Source organism: Bombina bombina, chromosome 7 (assembly GCF_027579735.1).
Source record: "Bombina bombina isolate aBomBom1 chromosome 7, aBomBom1.pri, whole genome shotgun sequence".
Classification (NCBI taxonomy): domain Eukaryota; kingdom Metazoa; phylum Chordata; class Amphibia; order Anura; family Bombinatoridae; genus Bombina; species Bombina bombina.
Genome location: NC_069505.1, coordinates 633,266,829 through 633,282,535, shown reverse-complemented (window position 1 = coordinate 633,282,535; position 15,707 = coordinate 633,266,829). Strand labels below are relative to the sequence as shown.

The 15,707-nt window shown below is 46.5% G+C and overlaps 1 protein-coding gene across 2 annotated transcripts in view; it reads right to left on the bottom strand.

Moving 5' to 3' along the window:
* Window positions 1–2,026: 2,026 nt before the first annotated feature.
* PPP1R13L (protein phosphatase 1 regulatory subunit 13 like) overlaps window positions 2,027–15,707 on the bottom strand; it is a 129,917-nt gene continuing 116,236 nt past the window's right edge. For both annotated transcript variants that reach the window (XM_053688786.1, XM_053688785.1), the window contains 3 exons: window positions 8,866–9,032; window positions 8,585–8,781; window positions 2,027–2,394 (listed from right to left, as the gene is read on the bottom strand). In XM_053688786.1, the coding sequence (XP_053544761.1) occupies window positions 2,356–2,394; window positions 8,585–8,781; window positions 8,866–9,032 (403 nt within the window). In that variant the 3' untranslated portion in view covers window positions 2,027–2,355. The remainder of the gene's footprint in view (window positions 2,395–8,584; window positions 8,782–8,865; window positions 9,033–15,707) is intronic.

Sequence of the window (15,707 nt, the reverse complement as noted above, 5' to 3'; positions counted from 1 at the left end):
TATCTCCCACAATCTCTCTTCTTCCTCTCCCCCCCTTCACCTCCTCTCTCCTTATCACTTCTACTTCTCCTCAACACCTCTCCCCTCATCTCCTCTCCTTCTCCCCTCATCTCCTCTTTTCCCCCCATCACTTCTCCTCTCTCTCTATCACCTCTCATCTCTCTCCATCAGCTACTTGTTTCTCCTCCTATCTCCCACAATCTCTCTTCTTCCTCTCCTCCCCTTCACCTCCTCTCTCCTTATCACTTCTACTTCTCCTCAACACCTCTCCCCTCATCTCCTCTCCTTCTCCCCTCATCTCCTCTCTTCCCCCCATCACTTCTCCTCTCTCTCTATCACCTCTCCTCTCTCTCCATCAGCTACTTGTTTCTCCTCCTATCTCCCACAATCTCTCTTCTTCCTCTCCTCCCCTTCACCTCCTCTCTCCTTATCACTTCTACTTCTCCTCAACACCTCTCCCCTCATCTCCTCTCCTTCTCCCCATCACTTCTCCTCTCTCTCTATCACCTCTCCTCTCTCTCCATCAGCTACTTGTTTCTCCTCCTATCTCCCACAATCTCTCTTCTTCCTCTCCTCCCCTTCACCTCCTCTCTCCTTATCACTTCTACTTCTCCTCAACACCTCTCCCCTCATCTCCTCTCCTTCTCCCCATCACTTCTCCTCTCTCTCTATCACCTCTCCTCTCTCTCCATCAGCTACTTGTTTCTCCTCCTATCTCCCACAATCTCTCTTCTTCCTCTCCTCCCCTTCACCTCCTCTCTCCTTATCACTTCTACTTCTCCTCAACACCTCTCCCCTCATCTCCTCTCCTTCTCCCCATTTCCTCTCTTCCCCCCATCACTTCTCCTCCTCTCTCTATCACCTCTCCTCTCTCTCCATCAGCTACTTGTTTCTCCTCCTATCTCCCACAATCTCTCTTCTTCCTCTCCTCCCCTTCACCTCCTCTCTCCTTATCACTTCTACATCTCCTCAACACCTCTCCCCTCATCTCCTCTCCTTCTCCCCATTTCCTCTCTTCCCCCCATCACTCCTCCTCTCTCTCTATCACCTCTCCTCTCTCTCCATCAGCTACTTGTTTCTCCTCCTATCTCCCACAATCTCTCTTCTTCCTCTCCCCCCCTTCACCTCCTCTCTCCTTATCACTTCTACTTCTCCTCAACCTTTCTCTCTTCAACACCTCTCCCCTCATCTCCTCTCCTTCTCCCCATTTCCTCTCTTCCCCCCATCACTTCTCCTCTCTCTCTATCACCTCTCCTCTCTCTCCCCATTAAATATCTTCCTCCCCTCACCTCTGACTCCCTCCCCATATCTCTCCTCCTCAATCTCCCATCACCTCTAATCCTCTCTTGCAATCACTATCTTTATTACACCTATCCACAGCTGTAGCTTTTAAGTGATGGGTACCACATTGCTTTATTAGGACTTTCCTCGTTGATAAGGACTTATCCCTGATCCCACAATTTAATGGACAGTCAAATCATGATTTAATTTGTTCTGCTTGTTGTGTACAGGTACCCAGTTGTGTACAGGTACCCAGTTGGGTACAGGTATCCAGTTGGGTACAGGTATCCAGTTGGGTACAAGTATCCAGTTGGGTACATGTATCCAGTTGGGTACAGATACCCAGTTGGGTACAGGTATCCAGTTGGGTACAGGTATCCAGTTGGGTACAGGTATCCAGTTGGGTACAGGTATCCAGTTGGGTACAGGTATCCAGTTGGGTACAGGTATCCAGTTGGGTACAGGTATCCAGTTGGGTACAGGTATCCAGTTGGGTACAGGTATCCAGTTGGGTACAGATACCCAGTTGGGTACAGATATCCAGTTGGGTACAGATACCCAGTTGGGTACAGATATCCAGTTGGGTACAGGTATCCATGTAACTGTGTGTCCGCAACCTCAGTGCAACATCTGGATGCAATGGGGCAAAGTGTTTTGTGGCTTCATGGTGGAAGAACTTAAACAGTGGATACATTTAACATTGGTTAAGATGGGAAGATATCAGGATTGTACCAAATTACACACATTGTTAGTCTATTTTTTATTACAAAATAATATAATGTTGTACAAAGAGAGACAAACATAAGATCACACAACTACACACTTGCTGCTGTGTGATAGACCCCACTAGCAGCACACTTCTCCGCCAGATAGGCAGTCGTCACACACAGAGTACCACAAACGCACTATGTTTACATTTACCCCAAGACACACAGACGCACACACTCCTACACACACTATGTTTACATTTACCCCAAGACACACAGACGCACACACTCCTACACACTTTCACACACTTTCCTCCGCTGGTGAATGATATTTTTGCATGTTGATTATGACCCTGCTCTTATGACATCACAGGGGGCTGCGTTGCGGTCGTACTCTTGGGTACATCTGTAAAAGAAGAAGTCAAAGTTAGGTAAAATTAGTTATCAGCATCTGTCTAACATACTTTATTATTAAACATACAGGTGTGTCTTCTCCATTAGAGTGTCTGCTCTTCCTGATGTCCCCATGGTCTCTACTACTACAGCAACGTCCCCCAATCCAACCCTCTCATTGACGATAATGTTTGTCAGTTGCACCATCAGAAGACCTTGTAGGACGATTTGTTAATTGTGAAGATGCCTAACCATCTTGTTCTCCAAGTAACCTCATTCAACCAATACCAAGGCCATATTATCCAACCCAACTATCACTTCTTAATTCTCCAAATAACCTCAATCTCACAGCATCAAGTCAAAGTCCTCCCACCTTCATGTTATGTTTTTTTAAGAAGCCCCTTATTTGCAATATTAAGTCTTTATCCATAATTTCTTATGTATCAGAGTACCTTGCTCTACCAATATCTTCTCAAATCCACTAGAACACTTTGTACAACTATTTATTTTTCAATCAACCTCTTATCACCAACATTAAGTCCATATTCTTCCAAATTATTTTAACATCTTACTTTACCAAACAAATCTTTCCATCAAGTCAACATTCTTTCAATTTATCTTAACTTTTTCAATCACTTTCTTTCACCGGTATAAAGTCTCTATTCTCCCACACTACAGCTCTTTTTCCTAGGAACTTGTTCCACCAATATGAATTATAGAAGCTCAAGTAAATATTTGTCAATAGAAAGGCCGAGTCCTTCTCAACCTGTATCTTTATCAATTGTATTTTAATTCTATTTGACTCCGCTATAGTTTCTTTCTGCCCTGTTTGTCTTCTTAGGTCTTCCCAATGTTCTCACAACAACCTAATTTTGTCACGATCCGTTCATCGCCGTATCACTGCGGCTCCCGGATCTCCTCTGTGTCCTTACCACGTCACGTTGCCTAGTAACGTGACGCGGCCTTCCTGTGACAAGCCCCCATAGGTCACGTCACGTTGCCTAGTAACGTGACGCGGCCTTCCTGTGACACGCCCCCATAGGTAACAGCCTCCTCTTGTCACTGGCTTTAAATGCCGGCGGGAGTTTTCTTCTGGGCTGTTTGTCAGTGTTCATACCTGTTCGTGGCTCTGTAAGTTTCTGCTCTCTACTAATTAATAACCACTTGCTGGATATTGACCCTTGCCTTGTCTGACTACTCTCAGCCTGATCCTTATAAACCGCTTACTGGATATTGACCCTTGCCTTGCCCGACTACTCTCAGCCTGATCCTTATAAACCACTTACTGGATATTGACCCTTGCCTTGTCTGACTACTCTCAGCCTGATCCTTATAAACACTTACTGGATATTGACCCTTGCCTTGTCTGACTACTCTCAGCCTGATCCTTATAAAGCACTTACTGGATATTGACCCTTGCCTTGCCCGACTACTCTCAGCCTGATCCTTATAAACCACTTACTGGATATTGACCCTTGCCTTGTCTGACTACTCTCAGCCTGATCCTTATAAACACTTACTGGATATTGACCCTTGCCTTGCCCGACTACTCTCAGCCTGATCCTTATAAACCACTTACTGGATATTGACCCTTGCCTTGTCTGACTACTCTCAGGCTGATCCTTATAAACCACTTGCTGGATATTGACCCTTGCCTTGTCTGACTACTCTCAGCCTGATCCTTATAAACACTTACTGGATATTGACCCTTGCCTTGTCTGACTACTCTCAGCCTGATCCTTATAAAGCACTTACTGGATATTGACCCTTGCCTTGTCTGACTACTCTCAGCCTGATCCTTATAAAGCACTTACTGGATATTGACCCTTGCCTTGCCTGACTACTCTCAGCCTGATCCTTATAAACCACTTGCTGGATATTGACCCTTGCCTTGTCTGACTACTCTCAGCCTGATCCTTATAAACCGCTTACTGGATATTGACCCTTGCCTTGCCCGACTACTCTCAGCCTGATCCTTATAAACCACTTACTGGATATTGACCCTTGCCTTGTCTGACTACTCTCAGCCTGATCCTTATAAACACTTACTGGATATTGACCCTTGCCTTGCCCGACTACTCTCAGCCTGATCCTTATAAACCACTTACTGGATATTGACCCTTGCCTTGTCTGACTACTCTCAGCCTGATCCTTATAAACACTTACTGGATATTGACCCTTGCCTTGCCCGACTACTCTCAGCCTGATCCTTATAAACCACTTACTGGATATTGACCCTTGCCTTGTCTGACTACTCTCAGGCTGATCCTTATAAACCACTTACTGGATATTGACCCTTGCCTTGCCTGACTACTCTCAGGCTGATCCTTATAAACCACTTGCTGGATATTGACCCTTGCCTTGTCTGACTACTCTCAGCCTGATCCTTATAAACACTTACTGGATATTGACCCTTGCCTTGTCTGACTACTCTCAGCCTGATCCTTATAAACACTTACTGGATATTGACCCTTGCCTTGCCTGACTACTCTCAGGCTGATCCTTATAAACCACTTACTGGATATTGACCCTTGCCTTGCCTGACTACTCTCAGCCTGATCCTTATAAACCGCTTACTGGATATTGACCCTTGCCTTGCCCGACTACTCTCAGCCTGATCCTTATAAACCACTTACTGGATATTGACCCTTGCCTTGTCTGACTACTCTCAGCCTAATCCTTATAAACCACTTACTGGATATTGACCCTTGCCTTGTCTGACTACTCTCAGCCTGATCCTTATAAACCACTTACTGGATATTGACCCTTGCCTTGTCTGACTACTCTCAGCCTGATCCTTATAAACCGCTTACTGGATATTGACCCTTGCCTTGCCCGACTACTCTCAGCCTGATCCTTATAAAACACTTACTGGATATTGACCCTTGCCTTGTCTGACTACTCTCAGCCTGATCCTTATAAACTGCTTACTGGATATTGACCCTTGCCTTGCCTGACTACTCTCAGCCTGATCCTTATAAACCACTTACTGGATATTGACCCTTGCCTTGTCTGACTACTCTCAGCCTGATCCTTATAAAGCACTTACTAGATATTGACCCTTGCCTTGTCTGACTACTCTCAGCCTGATCCTTATAAAGCACTTACTGGATATTGACCCTTTGCCTTGCCTGACTACTCTCAGCCTGATCCTTATAAACTGCTTACTGGATATTGACCCTTGCCTTGTCTGACTACTCTCAGCCTGATCCTTATAAACCACTTACTGGATATTGACCCTTGCCTTGCCCGACTACTCTCAGCCTGATCCTTATAAACCACTTACTGGATATTGACCCTTGCCTTGCCTGACTACTCTCAGCCTGATCCTTATAAACTGCTTACTGGATATTGACCCTTGCCTTGCCTGACTACTCTCAGCCTGATCCTTATAAAGCACTTACTGGATATTGACCCTTGCCTTGCCCGACTACTCTCAGCCTGATCCTTATAAACCGCTTACTGGATATTGACCCTTGCCTTGCCCGACTACTCTCAGCCTGATCCTTATAAACCGCTTACTGGATATTGACCCTTGCCTTGTCTGACTACTCTCAGCCTGATCCTTATAAACCACTTACTGGATATTGACCCTTGCCTTGCCCGACTACTCTCAGCCTGATCCTTATAAACCACTTACTGGATATTGACCCTTGCCTTGCCTGACTACTCTCAGCCTGATCCTTATAAACCACTTACTGGATATTGACCCTTGCCTTGTCTGACTACTCTCAGCCTGATCCTTATAAACCACTTACTGGATATTGACCCTTGCCTTGCCTGACTACTCTCAGCCTGATCTTTATAAACCACTTACTGGATATTGACCCTTGCCTTGCCTGACTACTCTCAGCCTGATCCTTATAAAGCACTTACTGGATATTGACCCTTGCCTTGTCTGACTACTCTCAGCCTGATCCTTATAAAGCACTTACTGGATATTGACCCTTGCCTTGCCTGACTACTCTCAGCCTGATCCTTATAAAGCACTTACTGGATATTGACCCTTGCCTTGTCTGACTACTCTCAGCCTGATCCTTATAAAGCACTTACTGGATATTGACCCTTGCCTTGTCTGACTACTCTCAGCCTGATCCTTATAAACCACTTACTGGATATTGACCCTTGCCTTGTCTGACTACTCTCAGCCTGATCCTTATAAAGCACTTACTGGATATTGACCCTTGCCTTGTCTGACTACTCTCAGCCTGATCCTTATAAAACACTTACTGGATATTGACCCTTGCCTTGTCTGACTACTCTCAGCCTGATCCTTATAAACACTTACTGGATATTGACCCTTGCCTTGCCTGACTACTCTCAGCCTGATCCTTATAAACCGCTTACTGGATATTGACCCTTGCCTTGTCTGACTACTCTCAGCCTGATCCTTATAAACCACTTACTGGATATTGACCCTTGCCTTGTCTGACTACTCTCAGCCTGATCCTTATAAAGCACTTACTGGATATTGACCCTTGCCTTGCCTGACTACTCTCAGCCTGATCCTTATAAACCACTTACTGGATATTGACCCTTGCCTTGCCTGACTACTCTCAGCCTGATCCTTATAAAACACTTACTGGATATTGACCCTTGCCTTGTCTGACTACTCTCAGCCTGATCCTTATAAACTGCTTACTGGATATTGACCCTTGCCTTGCCCGACTACTCTCAGCCTGATCCTTATAAACCACTTACTGGATATTGACCCTTGCCTTGCCTGACTACTCTCAGCCTGATCCTTATAAAGCACTTACTGGATATTGACCCTTGCCTTGCCTGACTACTCTCAGCCTGATCCTTATGAAGCACTTACTGGATATTGACCCTTGCCTTGCCCGACTACTCTCAGCCTGATCCTTATAAACCACTTACTGGATATTGACCCTTGCCTTGTCTGACTACTCTCAGCCTGATCCTTATAAACTGCTTACTGGATATTGACCCTTGCCTTGTCTGACTACTCTCAGCCTGATCCTTATAAACCACTTACTGGATATTGACCCTTGCCTTGCCAGACTACTCTCAGCCTGATCCTTATAAACCGCTTACTGGATATTAACCCTTGCCTCTTCTGACTACTCTCAGCCTGATCCTTATAAACCGCTTACTGGATATTAACCCTTGCCTCTTCTGACTACTCTCAGCCTGATCCTTATAAAGCACTTACTGGATATTGACCCTTGCCTTGTCTGACTACTCTCAGCCTGATCCTTATAAAGCACTTACTGGATATTGACCCTTGCCTTGCCTGACTACTCTCAGCCTGATCCTTATAAACTGCTTACTGGATATTGACCCTTGCCTTGCCTGACTACTCTCAGCCTGATCCTTATAAACACTTACTGGATATTGACCCTTGCCTTGCCTGACTACTCTCAGCCTGATCCTTATAAAGCACTTACTGGATATTGACCCTTGCCTTGTCTGACTACTCTCAGCCTGATCCTTATAAAGCACTTACTGGATATTGACCCTTGCCTTGTCTGACTACTCTCAGCCTGATCCTTATAAACACTTACTGGATATTGACCCTTGCCTTGCCTGACTACTCTCAGCCTGATCCTTATAAACCGCTTACTGGATATTGACCCTTGCCTTGCCTGACTACTCTCAGCCTGATCCTTATAAACCGCTTACTGGATATTGACCATTGCTTTGCCTGACCACTCTGCTGCCTTATTCTAAACCTGCTTAAAGGGACATTGACCTCTGCATTGCCTGACCACTCTGCTGCCTTATTCTAAACCTGCTTAAAGGGACGTTGACCTCTGCATTGCCTGACCACTCTGCTGCCTTATTCTAAACCTGCTTAAAGGGACATTGACCACTGCATTGTCTGACCACTCTTTCGGTATACCTTCAACCAGCATAAGTCTCTTTACCTTGTCCCCCCTCATCTCAGTAGAGACTGTTCCGTGACCCTGCAACACTTGTGAGTACACAGTTTTCTTTTCCTGCATAATAATGATCTTTTATTCTTTCCTGAGTGGGTCATTTCCTGGTTTCCTCTCTAGCGTGTGTTTATCTTATCACTCTAGCAGTTGGGTTAAATCCTAGACTGGTTTGTTTTTACTTCCCGTCTACTTATTCAGTATTCTGTTGTCATTTTCTCTACAATCTCATACACCACTCCCCATCTATAGTCTAGTACGTATGTGTGCAGTCTCCATTTATATGGTGCAGAACCAGTTACTTACCCCAAAGTAGTTACGAGGTACGTAGCCTTCTCGTCCACACAGAGAGGCCCACCACCAGTTACCCCCATCACCATCCTTCCTTAATACAGTGACAGTATCCCCTTCCCTAAAGGACAACTCGTCAGAAAACTCGGCTGTGTAGTCCCACAATGCATAGACTACTCCACTCTGGGTCTCTCCCATGCACTGTTCAACCTCTGCAGGAACCGAAGACAGAGCAGTTAGAGATGGAAAGACGGGGAAATACAAAGGGAGAGGGGTGAAGGAAAGAAAGAACTTACCGGTTAGGAAAGTGATGCATTCTTTATAACCCTCCTGATAGGGATCACATCTATCAACAGCCAGGCTGCCATCACTGTAGGTTGTAGCAAAGATGGCTGCTCCGTGTCGCACCAATATGGAGCACATCTGTGTGTCGTTACAGGAGGCAGCACAGTGGAGGGGGGTCCTGAGGGCGCACAGAAGAAAATAATGAGGTGTTAACGGATTTATCTCACACACTGTATGTATTTCCCACCTCCTCTACATACAACACTGACTCCAATCCATACATTGCACCTCAATCTATTCCAATTCTCCCACCTATCCCTAGATCTCTCCTCCCAAAACACATCACATAACTCTCCCTAACTCTATCCTAATTAGCTCTTACTCTCAGTACCCCCCCTGTATCTTACTCTCTGTATCCCCCCCTGTATCTCTTACTCTCAGTAACCCCCCCTGTATCTCTTACTCTCTGTATCCCCCCTGTATCTCTTACTCTCACTAACCCCCCCTGTATCTCTTACTCTCTGTATCCCCCCCTGTATCTCTTACTCTCAGTAACCCCCCCTGTATCTCTTACTCTCTGTATCCCCCCCTGTATCTCTTACTCTCAGTAACCCCCCCTGTATCTCTTACTCTCTGTATCCCCCCCTGTATCTCTTACTCTCTGTATCCCCCTGTATCTCTTACTCTCAGTAACCCCCCCTGTATCTCTTACTCTCTGTATCCTCCCCTGTATCTCTTACTCTCTGTATCCCCCCCTGTATCTCTTACTCTCAGTAACCCCCCCCTGTATCTCTTACTCTCAGTAACCCCCCTGTATCTCTTACTCTCAGTAACCCCCCCTGTATCTCTTACTCTCTGTATCCCCCTGTATCTCTTACTCTCTGTATCCCCCCTGTATCTCTTACTCTCTGTATCCCCCCTGTATCTCTTACTCTCTGTATCCCCCCTGTATCTCTTACTCTCTGTATCCCCCCTGTATCTCTTACTCTCTGTATCCTCCCCCCTGTATCTCTTACTCTCAGTAACCCCCCCTGTATCTCTTACTCTCTGTATCCCCCCTGTATCTCTTACTCTCTGTATCCCCCCCTGTATCTCTTACTCTCAGTAACCCCCCCTGTATCTCTTACTCTCAGTAACCCCCCCTGTATCTCTTACTCTCAGTAACCCCCCCTGTATCTCTTACTCTCTGTATCCCCCTGTATCTCTTACTCTCTGTATCCCCCCTGTATCTCTTACTCTCTGTATCCCCACTGTATCTCTTACTCTCTGTATCCCCCCTGTATCTCTTACTCTCTGTATCCTCCCCTGTATCTCTTACTCTCTGTATCCCCCCTGTATCTCTTACTCTCAGTACCCCCCCCCTGTATCTCTTACTCTCTGTATCCCCCCCTGTATCTCTTACTCTCAGTAACCCCCCCTGTATCTCTTACTCTCTGTATCCCCCCCTGTATCTCTTACTCTCTGTATCCCCCTGTATCTCTTACTCTCTGTATCCCCCCTGTATCTCTTACTCTCTGTATCCCCCCTGTATCTCTTACTCTCTGTATCCTCCCCTGTATCTCTTACTCTCTGTATCCCCCCCTGTATCTCTTACTCTCAGTAACAACCCCTGTATCTCTTACTCTCAGTAACCCCCCCTGTATCTTACTCTCAGTAACCCCCCCTGTATCTCTTACTCTCTGTATCCCCCCCTGTATCTCTTACTCTCTGTATCCCCCTGTATCTCTTACTCTCTGTATCCCCCCCTGTATCTCTTACTCTCTGTATCCCCCCCTGTATCTCTTACTCTCAGTAACCCCCCCTGTATCTCTTACTCTCAGTAACAACCCCTGTATCTCTTACTCTCAGTAACAACCCCTGTATCTCTTACTCTCAGTAACCCCCCCTGTATCTCTTACTCTCAGTAACAACCCCTGTATCTCTTACTCTCAGTAACAACCCCTGTATCTCTTACTCTCAGTAACAACCCCTGTATCTCTTACTCTCAGTAACCCCCCCTGTATCTCTTACTCTCAGTAACAACCCCTGTATCTCTTACTCTCAGTAACAACCCCTGTATCTCTTACTCTCAGTAACCCCCCCTGTATCTCTTACTCTCAGTAACAACCCCTGTATCTCTTACTCTCAGTAACAACCCCTGTATCTCTTACTCTCAGTAACCCCCCCTGTATCTCTTACTCTCTGTATCCCCCCTGTATCTCTTACTCTCTGTATCCCCCCTGTATCTCTTACTCTCTGTATCCCCCCTGTATCTCTTACTCTCTGTATCCCCCCTGTATCTCTTACTCTCTGTATCCCCCCTGTATCTCTTACGCTCTGTATCCCCCCTGTATCTCTTACTCTCAGTAACCCCCCCTGTATCTCTTACTCTCACTAACCCCCCCTGTATCTCTTACTCTCAGTAACCCCCCCTGTATCTCTTACTCTCAGTAACAACCCTGTATCTCTTACTCTCAGTAACAACCCCTGTATCTCTTACTCTCAGTAACCCCCCCTGTATCTCTTACTCTCAGTAACCCCCCCTGTATCTCTTACTCTCAGTAACAACCCCTGTATCTCTTACTCTCAGTAACCCCCCCTGTATCTCTTACTCTCAGTAACAACCCCTGTATCTCTTACTCTCAGTAACAACCCCTGTATCTCTTACTCTCAGTAACCCCCCCTGTATCTCTTACTCTCAGTAACCCCCCCTGTATCTCTTACTCTCAGTAACAACCCCTGTATCTCTTACTCTCAGTAACAACCCCTGTATCTCTTACTCTCAGTAACAACCCCTGTATCTCTTACTCTCAGTAACCCCCCCTGTATCTCTTACTCTCAGTAACAACCCCTGTATCTCTTACTCTCTGTATCCCCCCTGTATCTCTTACTCTCTGTATCCCCCCCCTGTATCTCTTACTCTCTGTATCCCCCCCTGTATCTCTTACTCTCTGTATCCTCCCCTGTATCTCTTACTCTCAGTAACAACCCCTGTATCTCTTACTCTCTGTATCCCCCCTGTATCTCTTACTCTCAGTAACAACCCCTGTATCTCTTACTCTCTGTATCCCCCCTGTATCTCTTACTCTCTGTATCCCCCCCTGTATCTCTTACTCTCTGTATCCCCCCCTGTATCTCTTACTCTCAGTAACCCCCCCTGTATCTCTTACTCTCAGTAACCCCCCCTGTATCTCTTACTCTCAGTAACCCCCCCTGTATCTCTTACTCTCTGTATCCCCCCTGTATCTCTTACTCTCTGTATCCCCCCTGTATCTCTTACTCTCTGTATCCCCCCTGTATCTCTTACTCTCTGTATCCCCCCTGTATCTCTTACTCTCAGTAACAACCCCTGTATCTCTTACTCTCAGTAACCCCCCCTGTATCTCTTACTCTCAGTAACAACCCCTGTATCTCTTACTCTCAGTAACCCCCCCTGTATCTCTTACTCTCTGTATCCCCCCTGTATCTCTTACTCTCAGTAACCCCCCTGTATCTCTTACTCTCTGTATCCCCCCTGTATCTCTTACTCTCAGTAACCCCCCCCTGTATCTCTTACTCTCTGTATCCCCCCCTGTATCTCTTACTCTCTGTATCCCCCCCTGTATCTCTTACTCTCAGTAACAACCCCTGTATCTCTTACTCTCTGTATCCCCCCTGTATCTCTTACTCTCTGTATCCCCCCTGTATCTCTTACTCTCTGTATCCCCCCTGTATCTCTTACTCTCTGTATCCCCCCCTGTATCTCTTACTCTCAGTAACCCCCCCTGTATCTCTTACTCTCAGTAACAACCCCTGTATCTTACTCTCAGTAACCCCCCCTGTATCTCTTACTCTCAGTAACCCCCCCTGTATCTCTTACTCTCAGTAACCCCCCCTGTATCTCTTACTCTCTGTATCCCCCCTGTATCTCTTACTCTCTGTATCCCCCCTGTATCTCTTACTCTCTGTATCCCCCCTGTATCTCTTACTCTCTGTATCCCCCCTGTATCTCTTACTCTCTGTATCCCCCCTGTATCTCTTACTCTCTGTATCCCCCCTGTATCTCTTACTCTCTGTATCCCCCCTGTATCTCTTACTCTCAGTAACCCCCCTGTATCTCTTACTCTCTGTATCCCCCCTGTATCTCTTACTCTCAGTAACCCCCCCTGTATCTCTTACTCTCTGTATCCCCCCTGTATCTCTTACTCTCTGTATCCCCCCTGTATCTCTTACTCTCTGTATCCCCCCTGTATCTCTTACTCTCTGTATCCCCCCTGTATCTCTTACTCTCTGTATCCCCCCTGTATCTCTTACTCTCTGTATCCCCCCTGTATCTCTTACTCTCAGTAACCCCCCCTGTATCTCTTACTCTCAGTAACAACCCCTGTATCTCTTACTCTCACTAACCCCCCCTGTATCTCTTACTCTCAGTAACCCCCCTGTATCTCTTACTCTCTGTATCCCCCCTGTATCTCTTACTCTCTGTATCCCCCCCTGTATCTCTTACTCTCAGTAACCCCCCCTGTATCTCTTACTCTCAGTAACCCCCCCTGTATCTCTTACTCTCAGTAACCCCCCCTGTATCTCTTACTCTCTGTATCCCCCCTGTATCTCTTACTCTCTGTATCCCCCCTGTATCTCTTACTCTCTGTATCCCCCCTGTATCTCTTACTCTCTGTATCCCCCCTGTATCTCTTACTCTCTGTATCCCCCCTGTATCTCTTACTCTCTGTATCCCCCCCCTGTATCTCTTACTCTCAGTATCCCCCCCCCTGTATCTCTTACTCTCTGTATCCCCCCTGTATCTCTTACTCTCAGTAACCCCCCTGTATCTCTTACTCTCAGTATCCCCCCCCTGTATCTCTTACTCTCTGTATCCCCCCTGTATCTCTTACTCTCTGTATCCCCCCCTGTATCTCTTACTCTCTGTATCCCCCCTGTATCTCTTACTCTCTGTATCCCCCTGTATCTCTTACTCTCTGTATCCCCCTGTATCTCTTACTCTCTGTATCCTCCCCTGTATCTCTTACTCTCTGTATCCCCCCCTGTATCTCTTACTCTCTGTATCCTCCCCTGTATCTCTTACTCTCTGTATCCTCCCCTGTATCTCTTACTCTCTGTATCCCCCTGTATCTCTTACTCTCTGTATCCCCCTGTATCTCTTACTCTCTGTATCCCCCTGTATCTCTTACTCTCTGTATCCCCCTGTATCTCTTACTCTCTGTATCCCCCCTGTATCTCTTACTCTCTGTATCCCCCCTGTATCTCTTACTCTCAGTATCCCCCCTGTATCTCTTACTCTCTGTATCCCCCCCTGTATCTCTTACTCTCTGTATCCCCCCTGTATCTCTTACTCTCAGTATCCCCCCTGTATCTCTTACTCTCTGTATCCCCCCCTGTATCTCTTACTCTCTGTATCCCCCCTGTATCTCTTACTCTCTGTATCCCCCCCCTGTATCTCTTACTCTCAGTAACCCCCCTGTATCTCTTACTCTCTGTATCCCCCCTGTATCTCTTACTCTCACTAACCCCCCCTTTATCTCTTACTCTCAGTAACCCCCCCTGTATCTCTTACTCTCAGTAACAACCCCTGTATCTCTTACTCTCAGTAACAACCCCTGTATCTCTTACTCTCAGTAACCCCCCCTGTATCTCTTACTCTCAGTAACAACCCCTGTATCTCTTACTCTCAGTAACCCCCCCTGTATCTCTTACTCTCAGTAACCCCCCCTGTATCTCTTACTCTCAGTAACCCCCCTGTATCTCTTACTCTCTGTATCCCACCTGTATCTCTTACTCTCTGTATCCCCCCCTGTATCTCTTACTCTCAGTAACCCCCCCTGTATCTCTTACTCTCAGTATCCCCCCCTGTATCTCTTACTCTCAGTAACCCCCCCTGTATCTCTTACTCTCAGTAACAACCCCTGTATCTCTTACTCTCAGTAACCCCCCTGTATCTCTTACTCTCAGTAACCCCCCCTGTATCTCTTACTCTCAGTATCCCCCCCTGTATCTCTTACTCTCAGTAACCCCCCCTGTATCTCTTACTCTCAGTAACAACCCCTGTATCTCTTACTCTCAGTAACCCCCCCTGTATCTCTTACTCTCAGTAACCCCCCCTGTATCTCTTACTCTCTGTATCCCCCCTGTATCTCTTACTCTCTGTATCCCCCCTGTATCTCTTACTCTCTGTATCCCCCCTGTATCTCTTACTCTCTGTATCCCCCCTGTATCTCTTACTCTCAGTAACAACCCCTGTATCTCTTACTCTCAGTAACCCCCCCTGTATCTCTTACTCTCAGTAACCCCCCTGTATCTCTTACTCTCTGTATCCCCCCTGTATCTCTTACTCTCTGTATCCCCCCTGTATCTCTTACTCTCTGTATCCCCCCTGTATCTCTTACTCTCAGTAACCCCCCCTGTATCTCTTACTCTCAGTAACCCCCCCTGTATCTCTTACTCTCAGTAACCCCCCTGTATCTCTTACTCTCAGTAACCCCCCTGTATCTCTTACTCTCTGTATCCCCCCTGTATCTCTTACTCTCTGTATCCCCCCCTGTATCTCTTACTCTCTGTATCCCCCCCTGTATCTCTTACTCTCAGTAACCCCCCCTGTATCTCTTACTCTCAGTAACCCCCCCTGTATCTCTTACTCTCAGTAACCCCCCCTGTATCTCTTACTCTCTGTATCCCCCCTGTATCTCTTACTCTCTGTATCCCCCCTGTATCTCTTACTCTCTGTATCCCCCCTGTATCTCTTACTCTCTGTATCCCCCCCTGTATCTCTTACTCTCAGTAACCCCCCCTGTATCTCTTACTCTCAGTAACAACCCCTGTATCTTACTCTCAGTAACCCCCCCTGTATCTCTTACTCTCAGTAACAACCCCTGTATCT